Here is a 26,320-nt window from a genome sequence, read left to right on the forward strand (position 1 = left end):
TTTTGGACCCAAATAGATCTTGATTTTGTGATAAAATATCTATGATGTATATTTGTTGAAACTCAATATGTATGCACAAGAGAAACTGCTTTCTCTGCAAGGATAATAATTTCTGTGAGATGTACTGAAACAGTCTCTTAAATTGATACACACATTATTAAGTGGAATATTGTTGACTTTTGACAAGGTAGAATTTGTCTGACAGGAAATTGGGTGAAAGGATTGCACTTTGGGTAGAGGGAGAAGCATGGCATGATGGGAAACAGTCTGGAGTACAAATACTTGAAATATACAACCTTCCATTGTGAAATTGGCAAGCAAAAAGCAAAATTGACTGCCTGTCTGAATGTCACAATCACTGAGCTTCATCAAAGCATGTTTCAATATCCATGGTGACAGGTAACATGCTGGGTGTCTGATATGTAACACAGTCATGTACCATGTTGAAACTTTGGTACAAAATTTATGACATGAGTTTCTGTCTTTGGCAGGGTACTGTGCATTGTTAAAATTTCCAAATGATAAAAATCTGGATGAACACTAAAATTCACACTATGGTGGCAGAAACTGTCCTCTATCAAACAGTTAATCAATATTCGTGATCCATAGATTGAAAAAAATTAAATACTAAATATATAGGTTTTTTTACAGTGTTAGGTCTTAGTTGACATATTCACTATTTAAAGGCAAAGCAGATTTTCTGACCATAAAAGCAAAGTCTCTGCCTTACTAGGTTTGACATATCAAATATTATTTTCAAGAAATGTTAAAATGAAGAAGTATCAGCATAATTACAATAGCATGAGTAATTTTATTTAAAAGTTTTTCTAAAAAGTACATTGATAGTGACAGTGTAAATAGCTTAAAAGTATACAATTTAGCCTGAGTGGAAAAAGAAAAGCATGCTGCCAGTCTTGTTTTAAATCTGTGACACAATAACCAAGTTAGTACAAAGTGGCTTTTTAGAAACTGGAGAAGTGTGTCACTTTCATTACGCCCTGGATACTGCCATGAAATGGGCTGACCCACCATAGAAAACCACAGTGATCATTCCAAAACACCAGCAGACAAGGATTAAAGTGTTAGTATTACAAGCACAGAAGTGCAGATAACAGTGGCAAACATTGTTTCTTCATATTTAAATAAATAAATAAAGTTTCATTTCAGTTAAGATTGCGAACTGGCCAGTTAGAGAGAACTGTGCAAAAAATACTCTGGATCAGTGCAAAAAAGATCAACAATAGTAGTGTTCACTATTTTTTTTTTCCTGTGGGCTTAGTGTGATAAAAAAAACGCAGTGGACATTGGCATTGCAGGCTGGCACCATTGGCATCAACACCACAGCAACATTGGTTAGAGACACTTCTACTCGCATTGTACTGTGGTGCGGTCAAATAACACAGTCACAGGGCAATGAAGTAGTTCTGTCAACAGCACACGTGATGAGGGTCGGTGAGTTAGTAATCACACAAAATCTACCGTCCTGAAGGTTTCCATCCTACCAACATCAGGCTGGAGAAGCGAATTTAACCTGATTTCTGTTGCCTCATTTCAAACATTCTGTATTTTTGTTGCACTTTGCTGTCTTCACCTTCCATTAGTTATTTTGCCGACATATATTTTTCTTTTTTTTTTAATTATTCAGATTTTTTACATTTGTCTTCAACATTAAGTCAATAAATTAATCACATTTACATTGAGATAAAAGTGAAAAGACTACATCATGTATCAGGCTACACACACTATGTGATGCTTACATAATGATTATAAAGCTGATGCCATGCATGCACTATACAAAACACAAATAGGAGCATGTCAACGACGACATGAACACCTTCATGGCTTACTGCAAACTGAACCCTACAAGTAGTAAATTTTTTTTTTCTTTCCCATTTGCAGATGGTTCATTTTTGCTTTTAGCCGTAGTATTCATCGTCATCAAACATACCTTCCACTCTGAGCATGGCAGATGATGTGACTGAGCCTTTGGTGTTAGCGACTTCACAAGTGTATGTGCCTTCATCTTCAGGGAAGGCCTCTGTTATGTGAAGCCTGGCGACTTTGTCCTTGTAAGACATCTGGAAGTACTTTGAAGGCTTGATGATAGCCTTGTTTAAGTACCAGGTGATAACTGGATCTGTGGGTAAAAATTGTCATACATGCATCATACTATCGTCAAGTAAGTTAAACTTGAAACTTGCTGATTGCTCCTCTAAGCAAAAAGGGAAGTTGACATATGTAAATAAGGGCTAGCCTTTCTTCTCTTGCCAATTTTGTCACGATAGATTACTGTTGCAAGACTGGTTACAGATAATGCACAGCATTGCACATATCAAATAACAATATAACTTTAATCAGAGAATTTCTGTCAAGTCTTTTCGTGGTCAAGACCAAACTAACCCAACATTTGTCACCAACTCTCCTGAGTGTTTCTTGCAACTCCTACCTGGCCTTCCTGTTACGTGGCATTCAAATTCTCCTGGTGCGCCCTCTCTAGTTGAACAGTCTTTCAGGCCCACTCTGATTCCAGGTGCCCTCGTCTCATGCCGCATGGATTCTGTCTCAGACTCTACTTCAGATAAGCCAGGTGTTCGTGCTGTGAAAGCAAAGGACCAATCAGAGGCTCTTAAGTACATTAATGTTTCTGTGAGTTTCCCGGGAACTGTTAAATTAAAACCTAAAAACACATCAGGAATTATGAAAGGTAGAAATAAAAATTGAAATCATGGAAAAACTTACGTTCTATCTTCAGATCTGCCTTTGCAGTCATTTTGCCGGCAGCGTTGACAGCTTCACAGACGTAGGTGCCAGCATCATCAGGTTCAGTCTGTATAATCAGCAATGTGTATTGATCCTGGTCTGACAGAATCTTGAACCGTAGACTAGGGAAGATCTTTACACCACTCTGTATACACAATGTCAAAAAAAGCAATTGTACATTTTTGTCAATAAAAAGATATCAGCATGGAAATATAGTTCTACATTGATAAGTATTCTCTGACGAGCTAATGATAATTTACTTGCTTCAATATGTACAATGTTATCCTGAAAGAGGCCAGATTGTCTTCTTTTTCTACGATAACCTTTTCATCCTAAGTAATAGTATAAAGGACTGACTTCACTTCGCAAAACAATAAAGCTGTAACAATCTTTGGTGATCAAACAATGAAAACGTGATTCTTAATGCTTTTATCAGAAAGAAGATATTCCCTCCCATGAAGATTGATAGTATTGCTAAAATTCCATGTGATGTCTAAAATGTTAAAGGGTGAACAGAAGCACCATTTCATACCAAACTCTATGAAGTCTATCATTTGCCTTACCTTATACCATGCCACATGAGGTCTTGGGGATCCAGTGATGGTGACAGTGAATTTGACTGGTTCACCAGCCTTGACCTCAAGATTTTTCAAGTTAGTGGTGAAAGATGGAGCAATCTTCTCCTCAGGTTCATCTGGAGACTTGGGGCGTTCTAGATTTCAGGGAAAGAAATGGGCAAGGATAACAAAGTGGTGAGACAACTTACTTCTGACTTACCAGTCAAGAAGATGCACCAAGACAAGTTTAACACATGAAAATAAATACATTTAAAATTGAACTTCCTCTGTTAACATGACACAACATTTATTTGAATTAACAAACAATGTCAGTGTTGTATTGAATAATGCTAATGAAAAATGCTGAATGTAAAAAAAAACAACAACATACAATAAACCTAAAACTATATGGGGGTTGTTGAATGTGATGTGTATATCTATTGCTCTACATGCAAATCCAATACCTGGAGTAGTAAGTTTTATCATTATCTCATGCAGAACACTATTAAACAGTATTACACATAAAAAATCTCATGCAGAACACTATTAAACAGTATTACAACATGACATAACATGTTTCCCACATGAACTCCCAATACAGACACATGACTACCACATGAACTCCAAATACAGACACATGATTACCACATGAAAGGTTAGTGACAACAGATGTTGAGAGGTCATTTGATCACAGTGGTTGACAATGTTATAGACTCCAATACCAAATGGACATGACATTGTTGATCTGGAGACATTTGTGATGCATGCTGGATTAGTTTTGTCTGTTTTTTCACAGAAAAGAAAACCAAAATACCATCCATGTTGTAAACTGGACGTGGATTGCAGCTTCCATTCAACAGTAAGCCAGCAAGACCCATCACCAAAAACACCACTGAAGTTGAGCTCTGATCTTTTCAGTGGCAAAATTTTTTTTTGCGAAAGTAACAGCAAAGCTGAACAGAGAAGTGTTTGAAGATTGTGCAAGAGATAGCAAATGTGAGATGTAATAAGGTGTGCTGGGCAGAGAAATTCAAGTGAAAGCTTTTGCCTCTAGATCTCAGAAAGTATGACAAGGTTAAGAAAGGTAGAGATATTTTATCTCCTTTGCTGTGTTGAATGGAAGCTGTTGGCTTTCAGTTTTTGCAGGCTATAGGAGAGATACCTTGTACAGTGAGACGTGCAGAGCAAGTAGCAGTGCCTGAATCGCTGACAAGCTGAACTGTGATGATACCAGCATCATCTGGGCAAGCTTCGATGATGATCAACGAGCTGTAGTTTTCTCCCCTAATGATCTGGAAATCCTTTGAGGATTCAATCTCGTGACCTTCGCGGTACCAGGTCACCTCAGGTGCAGGAACACCTTCAAACTTGATGTCAAACCGAGCAGTTTGACCCTGCACAACATCGTGGTCACTTAGTTTCATTACAAAATAAGGTGGTTGTGTCTGTAATGTCACGGTTTTCTTTGTGACCGCTTGTTGCTGGACGACATCTTTCCTTGGTTTAGGAGTTTCTTCTTTGGGAGGTTCTTTGATTGCAACCTTCTTGCGCTCACCTTTAGGTGCTTCAACTTTGGGTATTTTCTCCTTCTTTACGAGCTGTTCTTTCTCAAGCCTGTGGGTGGTCTCAACTGAAGTCTGCTTGGCGCGTTCAAATTTGGTTTCAAGCTCGGGTGAGACTTCAATCTTCTCACCTGCAGAAATAAAGAAAATGTAAGCTTGCAAATGTTTCTATTTCACAACAGGTAGAAGTTTCCTTGTTATCTGAATGAAAAGGGTTCTGATAAATTGTATGGGGTGTTGCAGATATTCGTGTAAGGTTCCTACCTTTGGTTGTAATGTGTTTCAGATGGGGTGATACTCCAGCTGTAGGAGCAGCTTTTCGGTCCTTGAAAGCTTTCTTGAGTTCAACACTCACAGGCTCATGCTTCGAAGCTGTTTTAGGTCCTAGAATGAAAACAAAAAATATGGAGTCTCGTTAGCTTGAGAAACCGGAAAGCAAAGTTTTCAGACACGGCTTGAAAAAGGCTTCATGGCTCATTTTGTATAGAATAGAGCGAAACGTGCAAATGCGTTTTATAACAAGAGTACAGGGCCAATGCCGTTTCCTTCTTGTCAGTCTTCGCAGACAAACTCTAAATTCTGTGAGATTGTCATTAAGTCTATCTTTCATTAAACGAGATGCAAAGTAGTGAGCTTACATGCTTTACAAAAATTATCACACACTGAGTGTGATTATTACATCCTGAGTGGTTATTACATACTGTGTCTTATTATTACATACCAATCTTGGTGTGTTTCAGTTGGACTCCGTATCCTTCTCTTCTATCAATTTGCAGTGTAGTTGTATGGGAAACTTCACCATACTTGTTTCTGGCTACCACTTTGATCTCGCCTCCATCATAGTGACGTGTTTTTGGAATCTCTAGGTAGTTTAGTCCATCAAAATCTATCTTGTAGCGGGAACTCTGTGTGAGAATGGAAAAACATGATACAGATACTGAAAAACTTACACTTGTATTCAAAAGTTTCATTTCTACATGAATGTAAATACACTGTACTTAACCTAAACTAGCTAGAAATACACAAACATGAACTAAAATTGCAATTTTTTTCCAATGTACATCAGAATTTTGACCAAAGACAAAATGACTGGACTTACCTTATGCAGCATTTGACCATCTTTGTACCAATGAACTCTTGGTAATGGGTTTCCTGTGACTCTGACACCAAAGCGTGCAGGTTCACCTTCTGTTGTGTGTACAGGTTCTGGCAGTTTGACAATCTCAGGGGGGGCTGCCTCCTCCTCATCAGACATGGCCTCCTCTGGTTTGATTTCACCCCTGGATGGAACGGAAAAAAACAAAACCAGTTATAGCATAATCAATACAGGAGGTTAAAGGTAAGTTCAGGGTCACTTGAGGTAACAGTAACAACATCTAAAGCCAATACACTGGACCAGTATTGATTTTCAGGGAGTTGCACAATGGCTCGTATATACCCTAAGAGGGTGCTTTTTAAGACTGTGCAGGTTTCCCGAATATACTTACTTTTTGATGGCTTCTTCAAACTCAATGGTCTTCTCAATGCCTCTCATCTCCTCTGGCAATTGACTGTCCATGATCAGAGCTCTTCGTGCTGAACAGAATGAAATCACCACATATGTTAGAGCAAGTGCTCACATAAAGTATCTCAAACTGACAAATTTATACCCAGACAAATCACAATAGAAATAATTTTTTCATAATTTAGCAAATTTTAAAGTACTCAAATTAATGACAAATTGGGTATCTTCTAGTGCACTGAATACTGCAATATTACTTATTCAATATACTTTGCTGTACTATGATGGTAGTTATTGATGCTGGAGAATTTCTAATGATGTTAGTAATTACCTTTACACTTGAGTTCAGCCGACATTTCGTCAACACCAGCCTGGTTTGTGGCTCGGCACATGTAAATACCAGAGTCTTCAGGGTACACATAGGCAATGTCCAATGCAGCATAACCAAACTCTGCTGTTGTCTTGAAACGTGAACCTAAAAACAAACAGAATTATGGTTTTTTTTCTACTTGCAATGTAAATATGCTGTGTAAAGGATTTTAACCTCTGTGTTCATTGAAACTCACATTTCGAATAGTTCAGAGTTGGGCAGTTTTTTAAAATTGTTTTTATTCAAAGTAAACATCAGAAGTACACGGAATGTAAAGTCTTGTATGAGCCAATGTAATCTGTCTGTTTTCTTGCACGTGGATGATCTGCATGTATTTACAATATCAGGGATGGATTGAGATGGCAGTGTGATTGCTGAATCAGATTTACAACTCTCAGTATTTCAGTGATTAAAGATGGTTGCGAGTGAAAATGGAGGGTATTCTCAACAAACCTTGCTTGATGGGCTCTCCGTCTTTGAACCATTCAATTTTCATGGTTGGGTCACCCATTGGTAGGATGCGACCTTCAAAGTGGGCATCTTCTCCTTCTTTCAGTGTGATCTTGGAAATCTTTCTCTTGAATTCTGGTGGCTGTACCTTCTCTTTCTCAAACATTTCATCATCAGAATAGGTCTCAGGTTGGACGTAGCTGGGCACTGTGTAGACTGGCTCAGGTATGGGACGCCTGAAATAACACAATCAGAACATGTTGAATTTTATATCCACTTACCGATATTGCAGTGATGTAACAGAGCATTAGAGGCAAAATGACACATTATGGCAAAGATTACAAAACTTGGGAATATCAAGAATTAAAACATACTCAGCTGGTTCCTTTCTCTTGGGGACGGTGAAATGCCTCTCTCCTGAGTCAATTGCAACTGGACGCTTAGGTACAATGACGTTGAGCTTGGCACGACATGACACTCTTCCAGCTGTGTTGAATGCAGTACATGTAAACCATGCACTATCATAGCGACCAGCGTTATCAAGGGTAAGTGTGTGAGTACCGTCAGCTCCTTCCATTCTGAAAAGTGAAAAGTATGAAATATTTATCAGTTACAATGACTTTCTATAAGAGGCTGATAAGCAATCCTGATCCTCTACTTTCTGGTGAATCAAGGTACAGAAAGTTTGCAAACATTTGAGATGCAAATTGTCAGTTATTATGCCTTGACTGAATGACTAAAGATTGCACAATTGATGTTCCAGAATATGAAAATGGAAATATGGTTACCCCATTTTCTTTTCAATCTTGCAAAGAAATCTAGCTATTATATAGCTAAGAATATCAAGATTCGAGGACATTTAATTTGCGCACAAGTCTGTTCCTAGATGCCTCCCATTGAAGAGTACCATACTTTACAGAATAAACTTGGCCTATTTTCATAAGAATGGCAAAACACTCCAAATGTGATTGGTGTATTTCTTACTTGTAAGGTGTTCTTCCTCTGGTGATGTAATGTCCATCTTTTTGCCAGCTGACTTGTGCTGGAGGCATTCCGGATACCTTACACTGGAATACAACTGGCTCTCCGGCCTGCACTTCCACATTCTCAATTCTCTCCAGGAATTCAGGAGCCACTTTCTGCTGCTTAGCTGTAGGAAGGAAGAGAATTCTCAGCTTTGTAACTCTCTGGCTGGTCAATATGAGTGTGCAATCAGAGCTTGATGATATTTGTATTTGGAAAACTGTTGAACAACTATCTCAATCTGCAGATAAGTCATCGCTTCATTTCTGAACTAAAACAATCATTAGAGTAACACCTGTATATGTTATCCATCAGCATAATTACAGGAATTCTGAATGTTATGATAATGATTATGAGATGAGAGTTTTGTATAACACACAGCCATACAGCAATATATACCCCCCGGTAGTCACGTTACAAACATTTGCAATCATTTTGAGCTGATGTTGAAAATGACCTCACATGTGTTGGTGCAGACACTTTTTCACTTCTGTCAACCATCCCTATGAAAAGAGTGGGATGTACCAACAAATGGTGGTGAAAAGTTTAACCTCCAAATCTCTGTGTACAGGTCCAGTCTCATATAAAACAATGGAACTGGACCATACCATTCATTGTGAAATGGTTAAGACTATGCAACTGGGTAGAGGAAATGACTTACGATCAACTTGGAGTGTAACAGTGAACTTGGATTCTCCAGCTCTGTTCTTAGCCACACAGGTGTAAGTACCACTATCAGCGGGAGTAGCAAAGGTGATCAGCAATGCATGGATGCCACCTTCATTGACAATCACTTTGTGTGTAGCATCTCTTTCCACTCTCTGGTCGTTCAAGTACCATTCCAAGTCCGGTGGTGGACGCCCAGTCAGACGGCAATTGAAGCGAGCAATCTGTCCTTCCCTGACGTGAAGATCTCTGGGAACTTCACGGAAGTTTGGACGGATGTGTTTTTCTTTCACTTCACCTCCTGCCGGTGCTCTGTCTGGTGCATGGTAGGGCACTGTATCACTGTAGTGGCAGAGTAAAACAAGTGTTAGTTATGCATTCTGGGATACCTCAAAGTGAATTCAGGAACAAGGTAAAGAAAACATACAGCAATAATGTGGTATTTATGAAAGTATATTGCAGAGAGAAAATATTAATATATCTCACCGTCTGACCATGGCAGCCATTAAACCTCTCATGTTGTCAGTCTCTGTGCTTACGCCAGATGTATCTACAAGGAGACGTGCCCCAGTTTTCGCACGTCCAGCCATATTGGTTGCGACAACCATGTACGTGCCAGAATCTTCTGGAATTGTCATGTTGATCCTCAGAGAACAGAATCCCTCTGTGTAACGGATGTCATAATGATTTGACTTGTAAATCATCTGACCATCCTTGTACCATTGCACCTGGAATAAATTTCAAATAAAATAATTATATGTCTGAGATACAGTTAGTTACAGTACGCTTTTGAGCTAAGAACGTATTCAACGGAGCATCAGTATTACCTCGATAAACTAGACTCTTGAACTCAATATACATGCTCTCACCATTGGATCAGCTACAAATCAAAGTTTTCAATTTGGGATTGATGTGATTTCAAAAGACAAGAAGAATCTGAAAATAACACTGTCTGTCAGTTATCTTACTAAATCAGAAACCTGATTGTACAGAAACAGCAACCCTACAAAAAGAACAATTAAAATATTGCTTCAGGGAATCTGTTGCTTTGCTTCTTCTAGATATATTTACCTTTGCTCTGGGGTAGCCATCCACTCTACATGTCATGGTGGCCGCACCTCCTTCCATCAATCTAAGATTTTTCAGTGCCTTCACAAACTCTGGTGCTTTGGCTTTGTCCAGTGGGATGTCACTGACATCCAATTCAGATTCAGTGATTTCGGTCTCGGTTTCTGTCTCTGATATTCCAGATCTCTTGTCTCGGACTGAGATTTCGTGTTGGAGTCTCTCGTCAAAACTGGGTGTCTTAATCTCCTGTTGACAAAACACAGAAATGCTACTTTAAAACGTTGAAATGTTTGGTATTTTGTCAGTGAAGGAAATTGGGTGAAGGGTTTTCTGATATGTATGTTAAATGTGGATATGTTTGAAATACTCTGAGAAGGGGTTTCACACACAATGAGGTACTTCTCCACAAAGTAGAAGCTTGCTTATGATGGAACAAAATCTCTGCATACTAATAAAGACCAGACAACTTACGTATTGGTCAAACAGTATCACATGACTATCACATGGATCATGAGAACCAATAGAAAACAAGTTGTCTGGATCAAGATATTGAGAATATCTCATTAAATGATGACAGGGAGAGAGTCAAAGAAATTTGGAAGAAGTGACAGCTTGTGGTGTATGGCACTGAGCATGAATAGACTGGGTTGAGCACTGTAAAAGGAATTAAATCTATAAATGTTAGTTATTGCATGTGAACACACACTTGAAAACATGCAGTTCTGACAAAAGTACTGATAATGACATTTTGCACATCGGAATTTGACAACAATTTTCATAAATTCTCATAATAAGTTATGTACAATTTTGAATATGGAAATACTTTGAATTCATTGTTATACTGCCAATATTTTCTTGGAACGTTGATTCTAAGTAAGATTTCAGTACGATTTAGGCTTTAATGCACCCAAAAGACAAACAGATATCCTTAGATATAATGAAATATAAAATTATTGGATGGAGAACCTAAACTTTTACGGTAAAATGAGAATTGATGAAAATCATTGCAATTGCTGTAAAAAATGATGGTGACAAAATTTTGGAGAGAAAGAATCTGATGGGGGAAGGGTTTGTGGTATGGCAGGTTTTTGATGTTTTGGACATGTGTTGAGAAGCCTTGCTACAAACCACTTCGGAAAAACTCCTATCCAAGTCAGATTCAGTCAAGCTGCTTTTCTTCTGGCGATAGAATATCTCTTTCTGAAGACGTGCTTCAAAGGGTGAAACTTTGTAGGCCTACACACAGACAAAGCAAGACATCGCTGACAAAGTTACAACTTAGAAATGCCATGATGCAAAACACAGGAGAAATAACAAGACAAAATAAACAGCATGCCTGTGAACAAGATAAATAATTGGTTAGTTTCTGGGACAACATACATGCACACTATGACATTCACACTCTGCACCAATGTAGCCTAAACTATAACAAATACAACATACAAGAACTGTCTCTATGAGTAAACATGTTCTGTTAGCAGTAATGTATCGGTATCCGTATCTCTATATACTAAAATGTGTTATTTGTAACGCATGCTTTTTCATGCAGACAGTTGTTTTGTATTGGACACAGACCTCGGATATAGATCTATCTGCCTCAATGTCTGATCCAGTGCGAGGGGCTTTGTGTTCCCGGAATGAGATTTCCTGGTACAAACGCTTTTCAAAGGTAGGTACTGTGAATTCCTGTGACGATGCAAATGTAACGTTGATAGGGAACAGAAGGAAAGAAAGAGAATACAACAGAGCCATCAGTCTTCCATTCACAGAAATGAAATGCAGTACACAACCATTCTGAAATCCTAACATCAGTAACACTCATTCTGAAAACGATTGTGTGGAGACATTGATAACTCATACGAATGACAATATGATATTGCCTTTCATTCATATTAGAAATATACTGGACCACTGTCGTTGTGAGAGTTGTGGTGAAGTGAAACCAGTGTACAGAGAGATGATCTGAAGACAGAGAGAGAGAGTGATGAGTGTCTCACCCCTTCATCATGGAAGATAGCACTGTCAACATCACTGCCACTATCAACTGTTGGTGACATTGGCCCTCCTCGTCTGCGTTGTAGACTGTCTTCCAATTCTCTAGACACTGAGTCACGCTTGGCTTTGTCTACCTCTTCCTGCTGTTTCATCTGTTCACGTTGCAGCCAGATGTCATAGTGACCTGAAGTTCAAAGAAAAGATGCCATATTGTCAATTTCCCTGCAGAGCAGGAAACTTGAAGATTTGAACACACCAACAACTTGGGTCACTTACTACCTTGCTTCGCTCTATAGAGATCAAGCAACAACACTGAAACACAATGGCAGGGGGTGCGTTTGGTTTGGGTTGGGTTGGGTTTATAGGGCAAGATGAAAAGGCCAAAAGATGGACACAAAATGACATAATGTAGATTTTCTACGTTATCACAGAGCAATTATTTTTGTCTGTTTATTATGATAGTTGAATGATATTTCTGAGTCTTTTCGTATACTGTGCTACATAAAAACCAATGTTATCAAAGATTTCTCCACATTTCTTTCAGCTGTGTTTATCTTTCAATGTAAAAGTCACCTGACATGTGCAGTGCTAGAGTACTCTGTTATTTCTTAAGAGTTCAGCTTCCTTTTTTTGAACTGATTTTTTTCAGTCTCTTTGTGATGACTTACTTGCAGCAAGCAGTGGAGCCTTGATTGTGGCTTCACCAGCCACATTGACAGCAGTGCAAGCATACTCCGCAATGTCTTCTTCTAACATCATTGTGATCATCATCTGAGCAATGCCAGTTGTCTCGTTGTACTTGATGTTGAATCTGAAAATACAGACAGTGCAAAAAAATCATGACAAATATGAATCTGTTGATTCTGAAAGGGAAATGTCAAACGCCAACTGTAGAATCCGAAGTAGTTCATGTCCTTCCTGGATCATCTTCATTGGTTATTCTCACAAGATATTTTCATTGACTTTCTCGGAGACAGGAACTAACCTGTAGCCACTTCTGATTTGTACACCATCTCTTGTCCATGTAATTTCTGGTATTGGGTTGGCCCTGACTTGGCAATCAAAGTACGCCTGTCCACCTTCAATGAACTTGGCAGGTTTCAACTTCCTGGTGAATATAGGTGCTTTAGGTTCCTTGGCATCTACTTGAGTGGGTGCCTCTTTCCTACAGGTGGAAAAATAATCCAAATGGTATCAGCTGCTGTTTTTTTAATATGCAATGTCAAACTTGTAATACATCTTAACAAACAGGCACATGAAAGTGAAGTGCTGTACATTAAATTGATGTTAACATTGGAACGAGTTTTTATTTCTTGAAAGAGTAAAACACAATCAATACTTACAGAGGTTGTGTTGCCAGTTTTGGAATCTTCTCTGGCGGAGCCAATTCTTTCTCTGTTAGGGAGAAAAAGTAGTTGTCATCAAAGTTAACCTAAATCACACTAATCTTCAAAACTTTAATATATGTCTCCCTTAGCAAAGTTTCAGCAAAATAATTAAAGAGTTAATGAAGTTCAACCAAAATAGTACTTCCAAAATTATGGAACATTGTAAATGTATGTTTGTCGCTGCATTAACATCATATTTTCATCATGAATTCTGAAAAATTTAAGTTGCTAAGGAGGACAAGACTAATCTTACTTCCATTATACCTAAAGTCAACAGTAAAGACACTTTTTTCTCTGAAAAAAGCAGACATTTTGCAGCTGAGTACATTGAAGGCAGCTGAAATACTGGCTTACCTAACACTCTAAGGTAACATGTGGTGGATTTGCTTCCTGCCGAGTTGGTGGCAGTACAGGTGAATTTTCCGGCATCATCAATGAATACCTCTGGAATAGCAAGGATGCAGACATCTCCTTGTTGTCTGATGTCGAAATCCATGGATGGTTCAATGAGAGCACCTTCTCGGTACCAACGGACCTGAGGTGGTGGCTGACCACGCACAATACACTCCAATGCTACAGAATCGCCTTCTGTCGCAGTAGCTGTAGACAGTGGCTGTTGTACAAAATTTAAAGATGGTTAAAATCAGAGACAAGTTTGATGAATCTGTAGATCACTATGGAAACACCTCTGACAAATGACATCGTTCTTTGCATCCTTACAGAGAAGAACAGTACAGTTTGAACATTCAGTAAAAATGTGAACACAGAAATGTGCTTTCCTGCAAGAAAAATACGATCACTTTGATTATGTATATTGGTTACTTTCTAGGATTATTATAATGAGTAAATCATCCAGTTTGCTTGGCACAAATGCTGCATGCTACTGCACAATTGACCTTGGGGTTTAAGTGTGAAAGCAATATCTCACAAAGAAATCTCCACTGTAACGTACTGGTACGGTTCCTCTGCCCAATAATTTGGAACATTTCTATGTCATGATAATATACATCCTTAGTGATGTGAACAAACAGCTTACCTTGGTGAAAGTTGGTGGTGATCTAGTAGGTGGCCTTGGTGGTGCTGGTAATGCAGCTTCCACTGGTGCTTGTACTGGTTTGATTACTTCAACTGGTGCCACCTGTTTCTGGATGGGTACAGTTGGGGCTACTTTGGGTACAGTCGGGGTCACTTTGGGTACTGCTGGGGCTACTTTGGTGACCTTTGAAGACAATCAAATAATTGGACACAAGTCAGACAAACTATTGCAAATAAAAGCTACATTAATATTGTTGCTAGTTTGATTGCAGCAAATACTACAGAAAATGGAAACTTATAAAACACAAGATACATACATGTGTTTACAGTGACTGTTGTTGGCAATACAGAACATGTTGTATCATCAAACAGTTGCTTGGGGTCTGCTCTATTTAAAATGGTGTTGAAAGAGATTCTTGTAAAGAACTTGTAAGCTTTGATGAAGTCTTACCTCTGGTTTGGTGGGTACTGGAGCAATACCCTCGGCTTGATCTTCAGGTGGGCTTTCTGATTCTGATGATGACTCTTCTACAAGGACAAGAAAACATGGAGAGAATGTTGCAATGTGTTCTCTTTAGATACTCATAATCCACATCTTGATGAAAATTATTTGTTAAAGCAGAATGAAATGCTAATTTTGCATTGGCGTTGAGGAAGATGACTTACTTTTCACAACAATGTCAGCATTGCATTCAACTACGCCAGCTGAATTTTCAACCGTCACTGTGTAAGTTCCCGCGTCTCCTTCTTTCGCTTTCGGTATTAGCAAAACACATAGGCCTGTTTCATCACGGGTCATCGTCCTATGTGGTGGCGATGGTTCAATCTTTTTATGGTTGTGTAACCAGGTTACTTCAGGTTTTGGTTTTCCTTTAATCTTACATTCTAAACGAACTGGTTTTCCTTCCGTCACTTCACGGCTGTGTAAGCGTTGCGTAAATTCAGGCGCCTCAGTTGCACCTGTGATAAAAAAAATGAGACAAAAAATAAGTTACAGTGTTGCAAAGTATTCATTCATATGTAGAATTGTTCTTTGGAGTGTGTGACAATCTTGTAGCAAGATTTATGTGCTTGTGAGATGCATGTGTACTGTATTGTCCAATGTAGAATGGATCTGATTTCTCACATCAACAGAAATTATACCTTTCGCAAACAATTGTATAGCAAATTTTACTTTCTAAAACTACTCTCAGGAACAACCATAGTTTATAATTTACAGAATTGATTTTTGAAACTTCTCAGCATGAATACTTGTGGAAAAGTATTCCTTTCAGCATGATAAACCTATCCTAATCAGAAATTGCTCTGAGCTGCCCCACCAAGATACCCCATGTTGTGACCCATTGAATGTTAACAAATCATGAACACACTGTGGTTTGAGATAGCCGACACCGACTTCAAGATGATGACAATCTTTCTATCTCTCACCTCTTACTACAAGCTCAGCACTGGTTGTTGCTGAGCCTGCAATGTTCTTGGCTGTACAGGTTATTTTCCCAGCATCCTCATCAAAGACTTCTGGTATAGTCAGGGTGCAGCGACCTTTGTCGTAGCTGATGGTGTAGTCTGGGGAGTCTTTTTTCTTCAATACAACACCCTGCATAGACCAGACGATGCTTGGTTCAGGGGTACCTAGGTGAGAGAAAAAAATATCAAATTGTTGAAAGAATGAGTAAACATGCAATATAAGAGGCATAATTACAAAGCCTTTCATTCCTAAATCTTGCCTTTTGTTTTCCTGAGTCCATGACCTGCCTTGTCTTTACAAGCTCTACATTCACTGCATACATGTACTGTTACCAATGATGTACATTTGAGTTTACTGCAGAAAAACTTGAATTCCGCAGATTATTTGCAGTTTATTTCACTGGAAACATTTCAGGCCGCCTATTTGTGAGAATATAGGGTAAGTACTCCATTTTAAACTCTGAAACAGACAAAATTGGTAGTTTACCCGGAACTTTTACATCAATATAGATATCATTTAAACAAACTAAGTTGCAAATATGGACCATGCCACCAATAATAGAATGTAGGACACAGCTACAGAAACAGTTGTGTATACAATAACAAAGTTGAAAGTAAACAGTCTTTGGGAATACTTCCACAGGATCTGCACGACTCGGATGATATATAGTCATGTTTTTTGTCAAGCAATGACTTTAAAGACCTGAAGTGTCATCAATTTATGTCTTTAATGTCACCAACTCTGCAAAGTTTATGCTTCAGTCTCCTTGGATGTGTATGCAGTTCCTATCAAACAACATAGATCATATAAGTTGTGGAGACCAAAGGTCGCTGACCTCATAGGGTATCACATGCCTGGTGCGGTTGTTATCTTCAGACAACCGGACACCATTGGGTGCAACCATGGTAACGCGGGGAAGGAGAAAGCTTTCACACATTAGTATTGAAAATAAAAGAAGCCATTACTGTCCTCAAGAAATTACGTATTTGTTAGTGGTTCCTGACAGTTACTGGTAGTATTAACATGAAATTCCGAGACTAAACACGTATTGTCCACTGACCTGTGACCACTGCCTCAAAGCGAACCTCCTTGCCTTCGAGGACAGCTTGGTTTTCCAGCATCTGGGTGAACTGTGGTGCCTCTTCTTCTTCTGTCTCAACTTGTTCTTTTTTCTGAGACATGATGGTTCTCTTTGTAAACTTGGTGGTAGTAACAGTTTGTGGTTGGAACCTTGGTAGAGGAAAAACAATAAAACGAAAATCTAGTGAATTCCTTCAGAGGAACTGCAGAACAGATCTTATCCATGTGGTCCACTGGTGACCTTAAAATGGCCCCATTGGGAAGACTACCGAAGTCTAAAAATAAACACCCCACAAGAATATCATAACTAGCTCACCAGTCATTAGCGGCTGGCTCAGGACACTGCTTTACTAAGAAAGAATGCAGGGTTTAGATTTTAAATGCCATATGTGTGGGGAACTTGAAAGGGTTTTCTAAATACTATCTTAATTTCGGTGATTCATCAAAATATTTATTGATGTCAAATGTAAATGACTTATATTGTTTACTACAAAATGGCAACAACTGCAATAAATGGGGAACACACGGACTGGTATTTCATGACTAAATAATGAAGTTAAGAAATAAAAACACATAAAAATTTTGTGCAGATGTCTGAAAAATATCCAAAAGATCTTCAAAATATGTTACACTTTGAGTACAAGAAGGGAAACACACTGTATTAGGCTAGCAAGCCCTACAAACAATCGTCAGCAACCTTTGATAACCTAAGTAAGCTATGGAGGTTCAAGAACATCTTGGCATTTCAAGCATTTGGTTCGGAAGGAGTATGCCAGAAAATATCATGACCTCTGCTTGAAAACCTAGCAAGGACTTAATAAAAAAGACCAGCAGATTTATCGGACAGAAATATTCAAAAATCCCCTTTTCCAATCTGGGGTTCATCCCTCTCCTACCTTACCGAAGTACCAATCCAAGCAAGAAAACTCCGAAACCAAGAGATTAGAGAGTCGAGCTAGGGAGCTGAGGTGACACAAACTGATATAGATTATTCTAATGAGATGGACCATCCAGGGTGATGCATCTGAGAGTCTGACGGTAATTTGATGCAAGCTGTGCTGAGGCATGGCCATAATAGGTGAAAAATAACTCCCTAGGCTAAAGTCGGCATAAAAGAGGCCAATAACATCTGACAGACTTTGAAAATAGAATCATCTGAGGCTACGTGATTGCTGATTAAGCTGGATGATCTGGCAGTGTTTTAATACAGAACACAGTTCTTGCTAGCTGGAGGAAGTCATATACCCTTGTACTGCAATCTGGTGTTTCAAAATTTTGGAGAGAAACTTCACTGAATGCAGTTGTACCTTTGTTGTGGTGGTACCATCATAGAACTTCAACAATCAAGGTGGGAAAAAGACTAGTCAGGCATGCCATGTTAGTGGAACTGAAAGACAAGTTTGAATCCTGTTTGCAGACAATCAAGCGGTGAGTTAGCAGTAAATGAGACTTTCAGCAGCAAGAGGCACAGAATCAGTCAGTCTTGAAGACCCCATAGCTATCCCAAGCATCAAACCTTGAACTATCATTATGGCCAGTTTAAATTTTGCTTCAAGATTTTTACAATCAAACATTTTAGTCAACCTTCTGATTACTTTCTTTCAAAAATAACGACCAGACTGTTTTGATTGCATCTGCATTCTATATTGAAATAACCCTTTGCTTTAGGTAAGTACTTTCTTCTACAACATCTTGCAGTTTTTCATGTTGAGTTGAGAATAAATCAAAATGGAGGAATTACTTAGCCCATACAAATACATAAATAAATTCCAACTCTCATTACTTTACATGTGTATAGAATTTGATTCTCGCAAGAGGGTATTCCCTTCGTAGTGTCCTTATGGAATATTATTTATTCAATTGGCTTTGGAAGATAATTTGTAAAAGAACTGAATTGCACAGTTTTTTCAGTAGCAAGAAATTCACCATTGAGAGTATCATGTGGTTCACATTTCAAAAGTTGTAAATGGAGTGTTTTATACATAATATCATAAATACAATTCAGTTACATTTTTTCCACAGTATTAATAGCTAAATGGAAGAGAAAAATGGACAAGGACAACACAGTTGATCTTTTGCCTCTTCTGAGGAGGAACAGTAACCATGGCAACAGTGAGGAGTGGTAAATCTGGTGCACTATCCTGGTCTGTTTCTAGCGTAATGTTTTTTCTCAAGAATAAACTTTATTTTTCTTGGACTAGTTTTTGTTTGTGGTTTTATAGCATGAAGTAACTCCTAGTGTATTTCCTCTGTCGATGTGCTGTGGATTGTCTCAGCATAGAGTCCAACAGTTTGACAAATATACACCAAACACTGGTGAGGTAGCCTTACCATATGGTTGGGTTACAATGATCTGCATATCAACTTTCATATGTGTTTTGTCAGAACAAGGTTGAACCACTGAGGGTAGAACAGTTACCATCTACACTACAAATTGTTATTTAATAGCTTTGAAACAACTCCAGCAAAAGTGTAGGTCACAAACTGTCTGCAGTTTTTGTTATTAACATCCAGTGATTCATAGGAATTCAATGACAAATGTGCATATCATTATCATAGAAATGATTCTAAAATGTCAGCAATGATGACAGGTGGGAGCATTCAAACGATTCAGTAACCACCGGGTGGTGATCCGTGAATCCTAAATATCTGTGGGAAAATGAAACCCTACACATTACAATTTTTTTCACCCCTATTTTCCACTACATAGGGCCCACTTCACTATAGAAAACAACAGCTGCAGGTTCAAACCACAGGTGGCTGTTAAAGGGTGAAAAGATGATAAAAATGAAACTGTAGTAAGACTGAAACAAGAACCAGAGATATATTCAATCATTCTATTGGAAGTGAGAATTTTTATGCAAATTGGGCGGGCAGGAACCAGCACGGTCAGAAGAATTTCTTGGACTTGAACAGTGAACTGAACTGCTGTCTCTGCCATCTGATATGCAATTCAAGCATTTAACACTATAATTGGTTAAAGGGTTTTCTGTTTAGTGTTTTAGCTTGTTTCAGTAAGTTTGTTTATTTTCATTCAATTACTTCACTTGTTACTGCCTGTGATGTTTGTGGTCAATGGTAATTAACCACATGTGATGCACTTATCCAGGGTCTTGTACTTGTTTCCCGTTTCGACAACAGTCACCCCATCTTTTGTATTTAAGTTCCCCATTAAACCATTGCTGAAGGTTTTGCATCAGTGTATTTATCAGTAAAAATATCTAATCTACTGCAATCTTAAAGCATTTTTTGGTGATGATCTGTTCTTACAAAACTTCATTGGTCCAAACACTAACATATAATACTCTATTGTAATCACTACTTATGACTTCCCCCTGGCAATGTTACAAATGGAATTGTTCAAGTCAAGTTTTGAATCAAGCTTATGCTTGAAGTACTTGTGAAAGAAGATAATTACACATATTATGATTTCACAAGTACATATCAAATATGAGTCCATTCAAACAAGCCCTGAACTTTCAACCAGTTTTGTACCAAAAAAGGAACTAACACACCTTAAAACAAACCATTCTGTGTTTAGCCAATAAAAGTTGTACTAGGAGTTTGACAACAAAATTCTACAAACTTTACACATAAAATGTTACCCAGGAATTACTCTATGACCAAGAATCAAATTATAAATTCCAAATGACATTGCTGTTTTGTCAATTACAAACTTAGAATCAGAATCCAGTATTTAAAATTCTCCATGTAACATGAAGGAAAAGGGCCATGAATAAACAGATTTTAGTTTGATTCTTTTCTTGAATTCAACTAGTCTTGGTTGCAGCCAATCACGAGAGCTGTTTCATACAACAACATTAACACATTTTGTGCATACCGTCATGAAAAATGCCCCTCTGTCTGATACAGGGGCCCCTTAAGTTATCTTGCAAAGCCCGCCCAGAGGCCAGCAGATCATGAAGGAGCCTATCATGATCAGTTGCACAGCATGGGCAGTGCTGAGGCAGCAAATTCTTTTCACAGTCCATATCAGTCATCAATCTGCCCTATGAAAATTTTTCAGGCGTACAGAAAGGTATCAGGATGCACTATAATGCTATGCACATACCTTGGATGGAACTCGGGTTGGCTCTCCGGACTGCTGGCGGCAGCTGTGTGGTGAAAAATTAATTGACATTAAAAATCTGACATGCAGAAGACGGCATACGGGATGCAATGGAATGTTGGGAATGTAGTCTGTGCTGAGCTATGTTAGATATGTCTTGAATACGAGGAATTTGGTGGCCATGTCTGTCCCTGGATGTCTCAAGGAAAGGTTTTATTGCAAAAGTGGGCAGTGATCATCAAAGGCCAATTGTAGACTTTAATCGTATCAGTGGAAAAGTGTAAAACTTGCAGTATGGAAATTTCACCAATCACAATGCACATAAAATATTCAACATATCATACATCGGGTAAAATAAGCCATTACATCTGATAAAACTTGGTCAGATAATATATTCATTTCAAATTTTTCTGCCATGCTCTTTGTCAATTACACATGCCATTCTCTTTTTTGTGAACGTTTAAATAATGAGACATAATTTTCACTGAGACAATATGCCCAGTGGTAGGGTATCATGGATTCCAAAAGCCAAAGGAAGCAAATTTTCGCACGCTGCCCAAAAAGAAATGTCTTGACGTGTTTGTATGGTATTTTGTTGATATGCAATATTTGTGGGAGTGGGTTTAATTCTTTATGTTTGAAGAGGGGTGTCTGTACATACAGCAGTGTAAATCACTTTTATTTAAACTCTGATTTTAAGACAAGAATGACACCTGGCACAACAAGTCTTCTTCTTTCTCCATGCTTACATCTACATCTACAGTGTTTTATGTCGATACCGAGGAGACGTGGCTAGCAGGATTGATGAGCAAGTAAAATTTTATGACACAAACTATATTTCTTTTGTCTGTTTCTCTTGAATTATCGAATAACTCTACAGTTCTGATATGTGAGATTGGCAAATTACAAACTAACTCAAGTTTCAAGTCTCCCCTCTAACAAGATGTGTGTGCACCCATTCTTTTATGAAACATATAACAGATTCCATTGTGATGACAATACTGCCACCTACAGCTGTAATTACAAAATCCTCATAAAGTTAGCTTATCTTTTTCACTGATTAATTCCACCAATGAATGTGAATCATCTGTGAAAGTGACACAAACCAACAACTCCAATCTTATCACATGTTGCAGCAGCGGAATTTTTCATCAGCTCTTGAAATTTGACAAAAGGGTTGTGACTATTCCATTAATAGCAACCTGTTTCCAAGTGTCCTGATCAGAAAATACTTCAGTTCTATATTCTATGTAAAATAAGTACAGAAATACTTTAATTACCCTGCACAAACAGAGTTGCTGTACAGGCGGCTTGACCAGCAGGATTCGATGCTTTACACGTGAATCTTCCCGCATCTTCATCAAAAACTTCTGCAATGACCAGAGCGTGGTAGTCACCGGTTGCGATGTACTGGTAGTCGCCAGAGACGGCTGGTACGCCATCTTTGAACCATGTTACTTGTGGTTGCGGTTCACCAATCACTCTGCACTCAAACTTACATGAGCCACCCTCCATCGCGCGGAGGTCTGTAAACTTCTTAATAAATTGGGGAGCAGTTGCTGGGGCTTTGGCACCTAGAAATTGTACATATAAAATATGAATGATGATGTGCATTGCCTAAACATTCAGCAAAAAAATGTGTATCATAGTGTTAAAGGTAGAAAGCACCTCGGGAAGAAATATTCAAACTCTTAAACTTTTGGAATACTTTTTTGGTCTACCATTTGTGAGAGCTCATTTTGAAGCTTATTGAGTGAATAGATTTTACATAGGCTATAATTTTGTGAAATTCAATAATTCTATCTTTCCCTATAGAGTTAACACTAGGATGTCAGCCATTTTCAAGTGTAGGTAAATGTTAAGTAATTTGTTTGTATAGTACCAAACTTTGCACAGTGACCCTTGGTTTTTATTCTTGATCGCAAAGGAGAATGGCTACATGTTTTTTAGTGAAAGTTTTAGCATAAGTTGAAGACTTTCAATTTCAAGGCACTAACTACCTTAACCAAATTGGTCCAAATGAGAATTATTTTTATCCTCTAAAATATCTGTACTTTGTTCTCACATGCTGACTCATTCTTAAAAGACGGAAATAAATCAAGAAACAAGTACAAAACACATGCCAAGTAAGAATGAAACATCTTCCAGAAAACACTCTAAACCACAGCTCAAAAAGATCAGGATCAGTATCAAATACGGTGTAAAGAAGATTATGAGGTGTTTCTGTTGTATATTCTCTGTTGAAATTGCGATCATTATATAAATACATTACCAGATTTGTGAATTAAATCTGAATGGGGTTTAATCAATAATTAAAGCATTATATAAATATCATTACAAACTGAGAGAACAGCAGATGATGGTTTGATCAGTGAAATCTAACTGGACTAGAAACTCACCTTCAACAAATAAATTTGCCCTACACGTAGTTTCTCCTACTATATTTTTAGCTTGGACCATAAAATTGCCGGCATCTTCGGGAAACACTTCACGGATTAGCAAAGAGCGCAATTCACCTTCTGATTTTACCTGTTACCATGGAAGCAAAACAAACAAACTGGGTCAATAGATGAAGTTGTGCTTTCCCTCTGAAAGCATTTTTTCCGGGAAATTTGTTTATAAATTTGATAGAGCATAGGTTGTTGTCCACTTCTGTCCACGCTGTCGTGAAGTGGTTTTCACCCGGTTAATCATTTTTCAGCTTTCTGCAAAATTTTTTTTCATTTACCAAATCTGAGAAGAATTCTGTCAGATCCATTATCCGTTCATAAATCATGAAAACACTGATGTCGAGTGAAATATCTTTGCCAGGATCATTTCACAAGATGTGCCACTCACCTGGAAATCCCCAGCATCTTCGATGATAGCACCCTCTCTAAACCATGTAGTATCTGGTATTGGTACTCCGGCCACACGGCAATCCATACGTACAGAATCACCTTCCTTACAGTACACATCATGGAGCATCTTGGTAAATCTTGGAGCTTGGGATGGTTTCCTGGGAGCTGAAAGAAAAACACACAAACATTATGCTCCCAAGCTGATCATTTTTGTCAAACCACATCATCAGTTGTAACATTTAGAATCAGATTCACTTTTCTATCACTTTTTAAAGTTTCTTGAAAGTTCTACCAATCCATTATACAACTTGTGGTCCTTCCTGATCTATCACAATACCAATTATTTAGTAGAGTGCCCTCTTGTTCATGTGAGCTTTATGAATCTTCAAGTCAATTTTTTAATTGTCAGAAAATAGTTTCCCCATACTAGTTAAAATACGTAGTACATGTAATACATTAAACTTTCCTGCACTACAGAAAACTTCTGGATTCAACGGCCTATCAATTTAGCATTGAGTGTATGCTGCCTGACTGCATAGAGAGTTTGGGTACAAACCTTCCACAGTGAGTCTAGCAGAAGACCACGCAGAACCTCCAGGGTTAGCAATAGAGATCTTGTAATTCCCAGTGTCTGTTGGTCTGACATTGGAGATAACCAGTCCCCTTCTATCTCCTTCCATGTAGGGTTGTGTGTGGGAAGTTGGTAGAATGGCAATCTCATTCTTGTACCATTTCACCTGCAATTAAAAGATAACATTGTTTCTTTCATAACCAAACGTCTGGTGCTAGATAATGATTCTCTATTGGGAAGCTGACCTTTGGTGAGGCAGATTGGATGATTACATTACATGCAAAAAAAAGACTTCATTTTAAAACAATTATTACATCAATGTGGTACTACTTAATCTTATGTGTGGAATGTTTACCAGTAAAACCGGATGGATCATGATAGTAGAGGACTGCAATAGTTAGTTACTTTTTCAATGGATAGCTTTAGCATTTCCTTTTAAACCTATCTTACATGGCAACTAGTGATGTAAAATGTAATAACGCTTCAGTTTTCCAACTATAAAGAGACACCATGATGATAAGTGACACTGTGAGGACTTCCAGTTTCAATAATTCCCCATTCTATGATAGTTTGAAAATCCCTAAAGGAAACAAAATACAGGCATCTTCTCTGGTTAATTCTCATCAATGTCTGATAATTACTGAATTACAAACACTAAAAATACAGTTCCTTTCCTTTGTTCAATAATGTAACAAAAAACTCTGGGTAGAGTAATAACACTAGTTTTGCTGAATTTTGTCTCCACAATTACTTGTCACATTGTGTATTTTATCATACCTGTGGTGTTGGTGTTCCAGATATCCTACATTCTAATCTGATGCTGCCACCTTCAACTGTTGACGTATCACGTAGTCTCTGTGTAAATGATGGTCTGATGGTCTCTTCTTCAGCACTGCTGACTTCACTCAAACCTAAGGGGGCAAGATTGTCATGAGTCCATGAACATGCAAACAAGCTTTGATAAGGTCACACCCCCTAGCTACCATTAGCTTTGCTACAGAGAATGACACATATATTTCATTGATGTTATGCATATTTATACAGAGCTTTGTGTAAACCTAGTCCTAAATACTGGACATATCAAAGCTGAACATTAAATATATCCAGTCCAGACTTTGAGTTATCAAAGTAGTGACAGAAGATGATCTTGTTGAATTTAAACGATTAATTTTATTTCAAAAGAACATTTTAGCACTTTGCTTCTATTTTCAGAATAAATATGCTCTGTATAGGCATGGAATAATAGTAGCATTAAGGATGATGAACAACTCACAAAACTGTGTTTTTCATTATCATTAAAGATTGCAGATAATCATGAAAAGCCACTGAATGTGAATATGTGAAATACGCATAATTGTATCAGGAAACAGTCTGAATACTTCTAATAGATAATTTGAGCTTACTAAACCTTCCATACATCTATGAAGTTAGACTGACTTTCTATTCTACATTCCATAAAATAATATCAACTTACTGATGACTTTGAGTCTGCAGACACTAGAGACTGTGCCGTGTGGATTCCTAGCTGTACAACGGTAAAGACCTGCGTCTTCTAAATACACCTTGGTGATCAATAGTGAACATTTATCACCTTCAAATAAAAGTCTGAAATCTTCAGATTCCTTGATTGGTTTGTCATTGAAGTACCAGATAACCTGAATGAAAGATGAGAAATATATTGGTTTATCATTGATGCTTCAGATATATAACTTTTCTTTTATCATTGAAGTACCAGATAACCTGAACAAAGATGAGAAATATACTGGTTTCTCATTGATTTTCCAGATGGGCAACATGCCTTTATCATTGAAGTGTGAGATAACCTGAGCAGAGATACATAATATAGTAGTGCATTGTTTAAGTCACTGTACGAGACAACTTACGTTGTCACTCATGAACTAGGTATTGAACAAACCC

The 26,320-nt window shown here is 38.0% G+C and overlaps 1 protein-coding gene across 1 annotated transcript in view; it reads right to left on the reverse strand.

Annotated features, from left to right (window-relative positions):
• Positions 1-26,320, reverse strand: part of LOC139143341 (titin-like) — a 215,696-nt gene that overhangs the window by 77,345 nt on the left and 112,031 nt on the right. Inside the window, exons 44-77 of the mRNA XM_070713578.1 lie at positions 25,878-26,058; positions 25,181-25,314; positions 24,389-24,569; positions 23,831-23,997; positions 23,392-23,521; positions 22,273-22,566; positions 20,996-21,038; positions 16,904-17,073; positions 15,804-16,007; positions 15,042-15,335; positions 14,827-14,903; positions 14,377-14,559; positions 13,695-13,953; positions 13,296-13,347; positions 12,938-13,117; positions 12,621-12,763; positions 11,955-12,136; positions 11,533-11,643; positions 9,961-10,203; positions 9,376-9,617; positions 8,885-9,231; positions 8,185-8,350; positions 7,575-7,778; positions 7,204-7,436; positions 6,712-6,855; positions 6,367-6,454; positions 5,979-6,159; positions 5,601-5,784; positions 5,144-5,263; positions 4,480-5,010; positions 3,324-3,472; positions 2,740-2,905; positions 2,447-2,596; positions 1,949-2,137 (exon numbers count right to left, since the gene is read on the reverse strand). Of these exons, the coding sequence (XP_070569679.1) occupies positions 1,949-2,137; positions 2,447-2,596; positions 2,740-2,905; positions 3,324-3,472; positions 4,480-5,010; positions 5,144-5,263; positions 5,601-5,784; positions 5,979-6,159; positions 6,367-6,454; positions 6,712-6,855; positions 7,204-7,436; positions 7,575-7,778; positions 8,185-8,350; positions 8,885-9,231; positions 9,376-9,617; positions 9,961-10,203; positions 11,533-11,643; positions 11,955-12,136; positions 12,621-12,763; positions 12,938-13,117; positions 13,296-13,347; positions 13,695-13,953; positions 14,377-14,559; positions 14,827-14,903; positions 15,042-15,335; positions 15,804-16,007; positions 16,904-17,073; positions 20,996-21,038; positions 22,273-22,566; positions 23,392-23,521; positions 23,831-23,997; positions 24,389-24,569; positions 25,181-25,314; positions 25,878-26,058 (6,322 nt within the window). The remainder of the gene's footprint in view (positions 1-1,948; positions 2,138-2,446; positions 2,597-2,739; positions 2,906-3,323; positions 3,473-4,479; positions 5,011-5,143; positions 5,264-5,600; positions 5,785-5,978; positions 6,160-6,366; positions 6,455-6,711; positions 6,856-7,203; positions 7,437-7,574; positions 7,779-8,184; positions 8,351-8,884; positions 9,232-9,375; positions 9,618-9,960; positions 10,204-11,532; positions 11,644-11,954; positions 12,137-12,620; positions 12,764-12,937; positions 13,118-13,295; positions 13,348-13,694; positions 13,954-14,376; positions 14,560-14,826; positions 14,904-15,041; positions 15,336-15,803; positions 16,008-16,903; positions 17,074-20,995; positions 21,039-22,272; positions 22,567-23,391; positions 23,522-23,830; positions 23,998-24,388; positions 24,570-25,180; positions 25,315-25,877; positions 26,059-26,320) is intronic.

The sequence above is a fragment of the Ptychodera flava genome, chromosome 11, assembly GCF_041260155.1.
Source record: "Ptychodera flava strain L36383 chromosome 11, AS_Pfla_20210202, whole genome shotgun sequence".
Lineage (NCBI taxonomy): Eukaryota > Metazoa > Hemichordata > Enteropneusta > Ptychoderidae > Ptychodera > Ptychodera flava.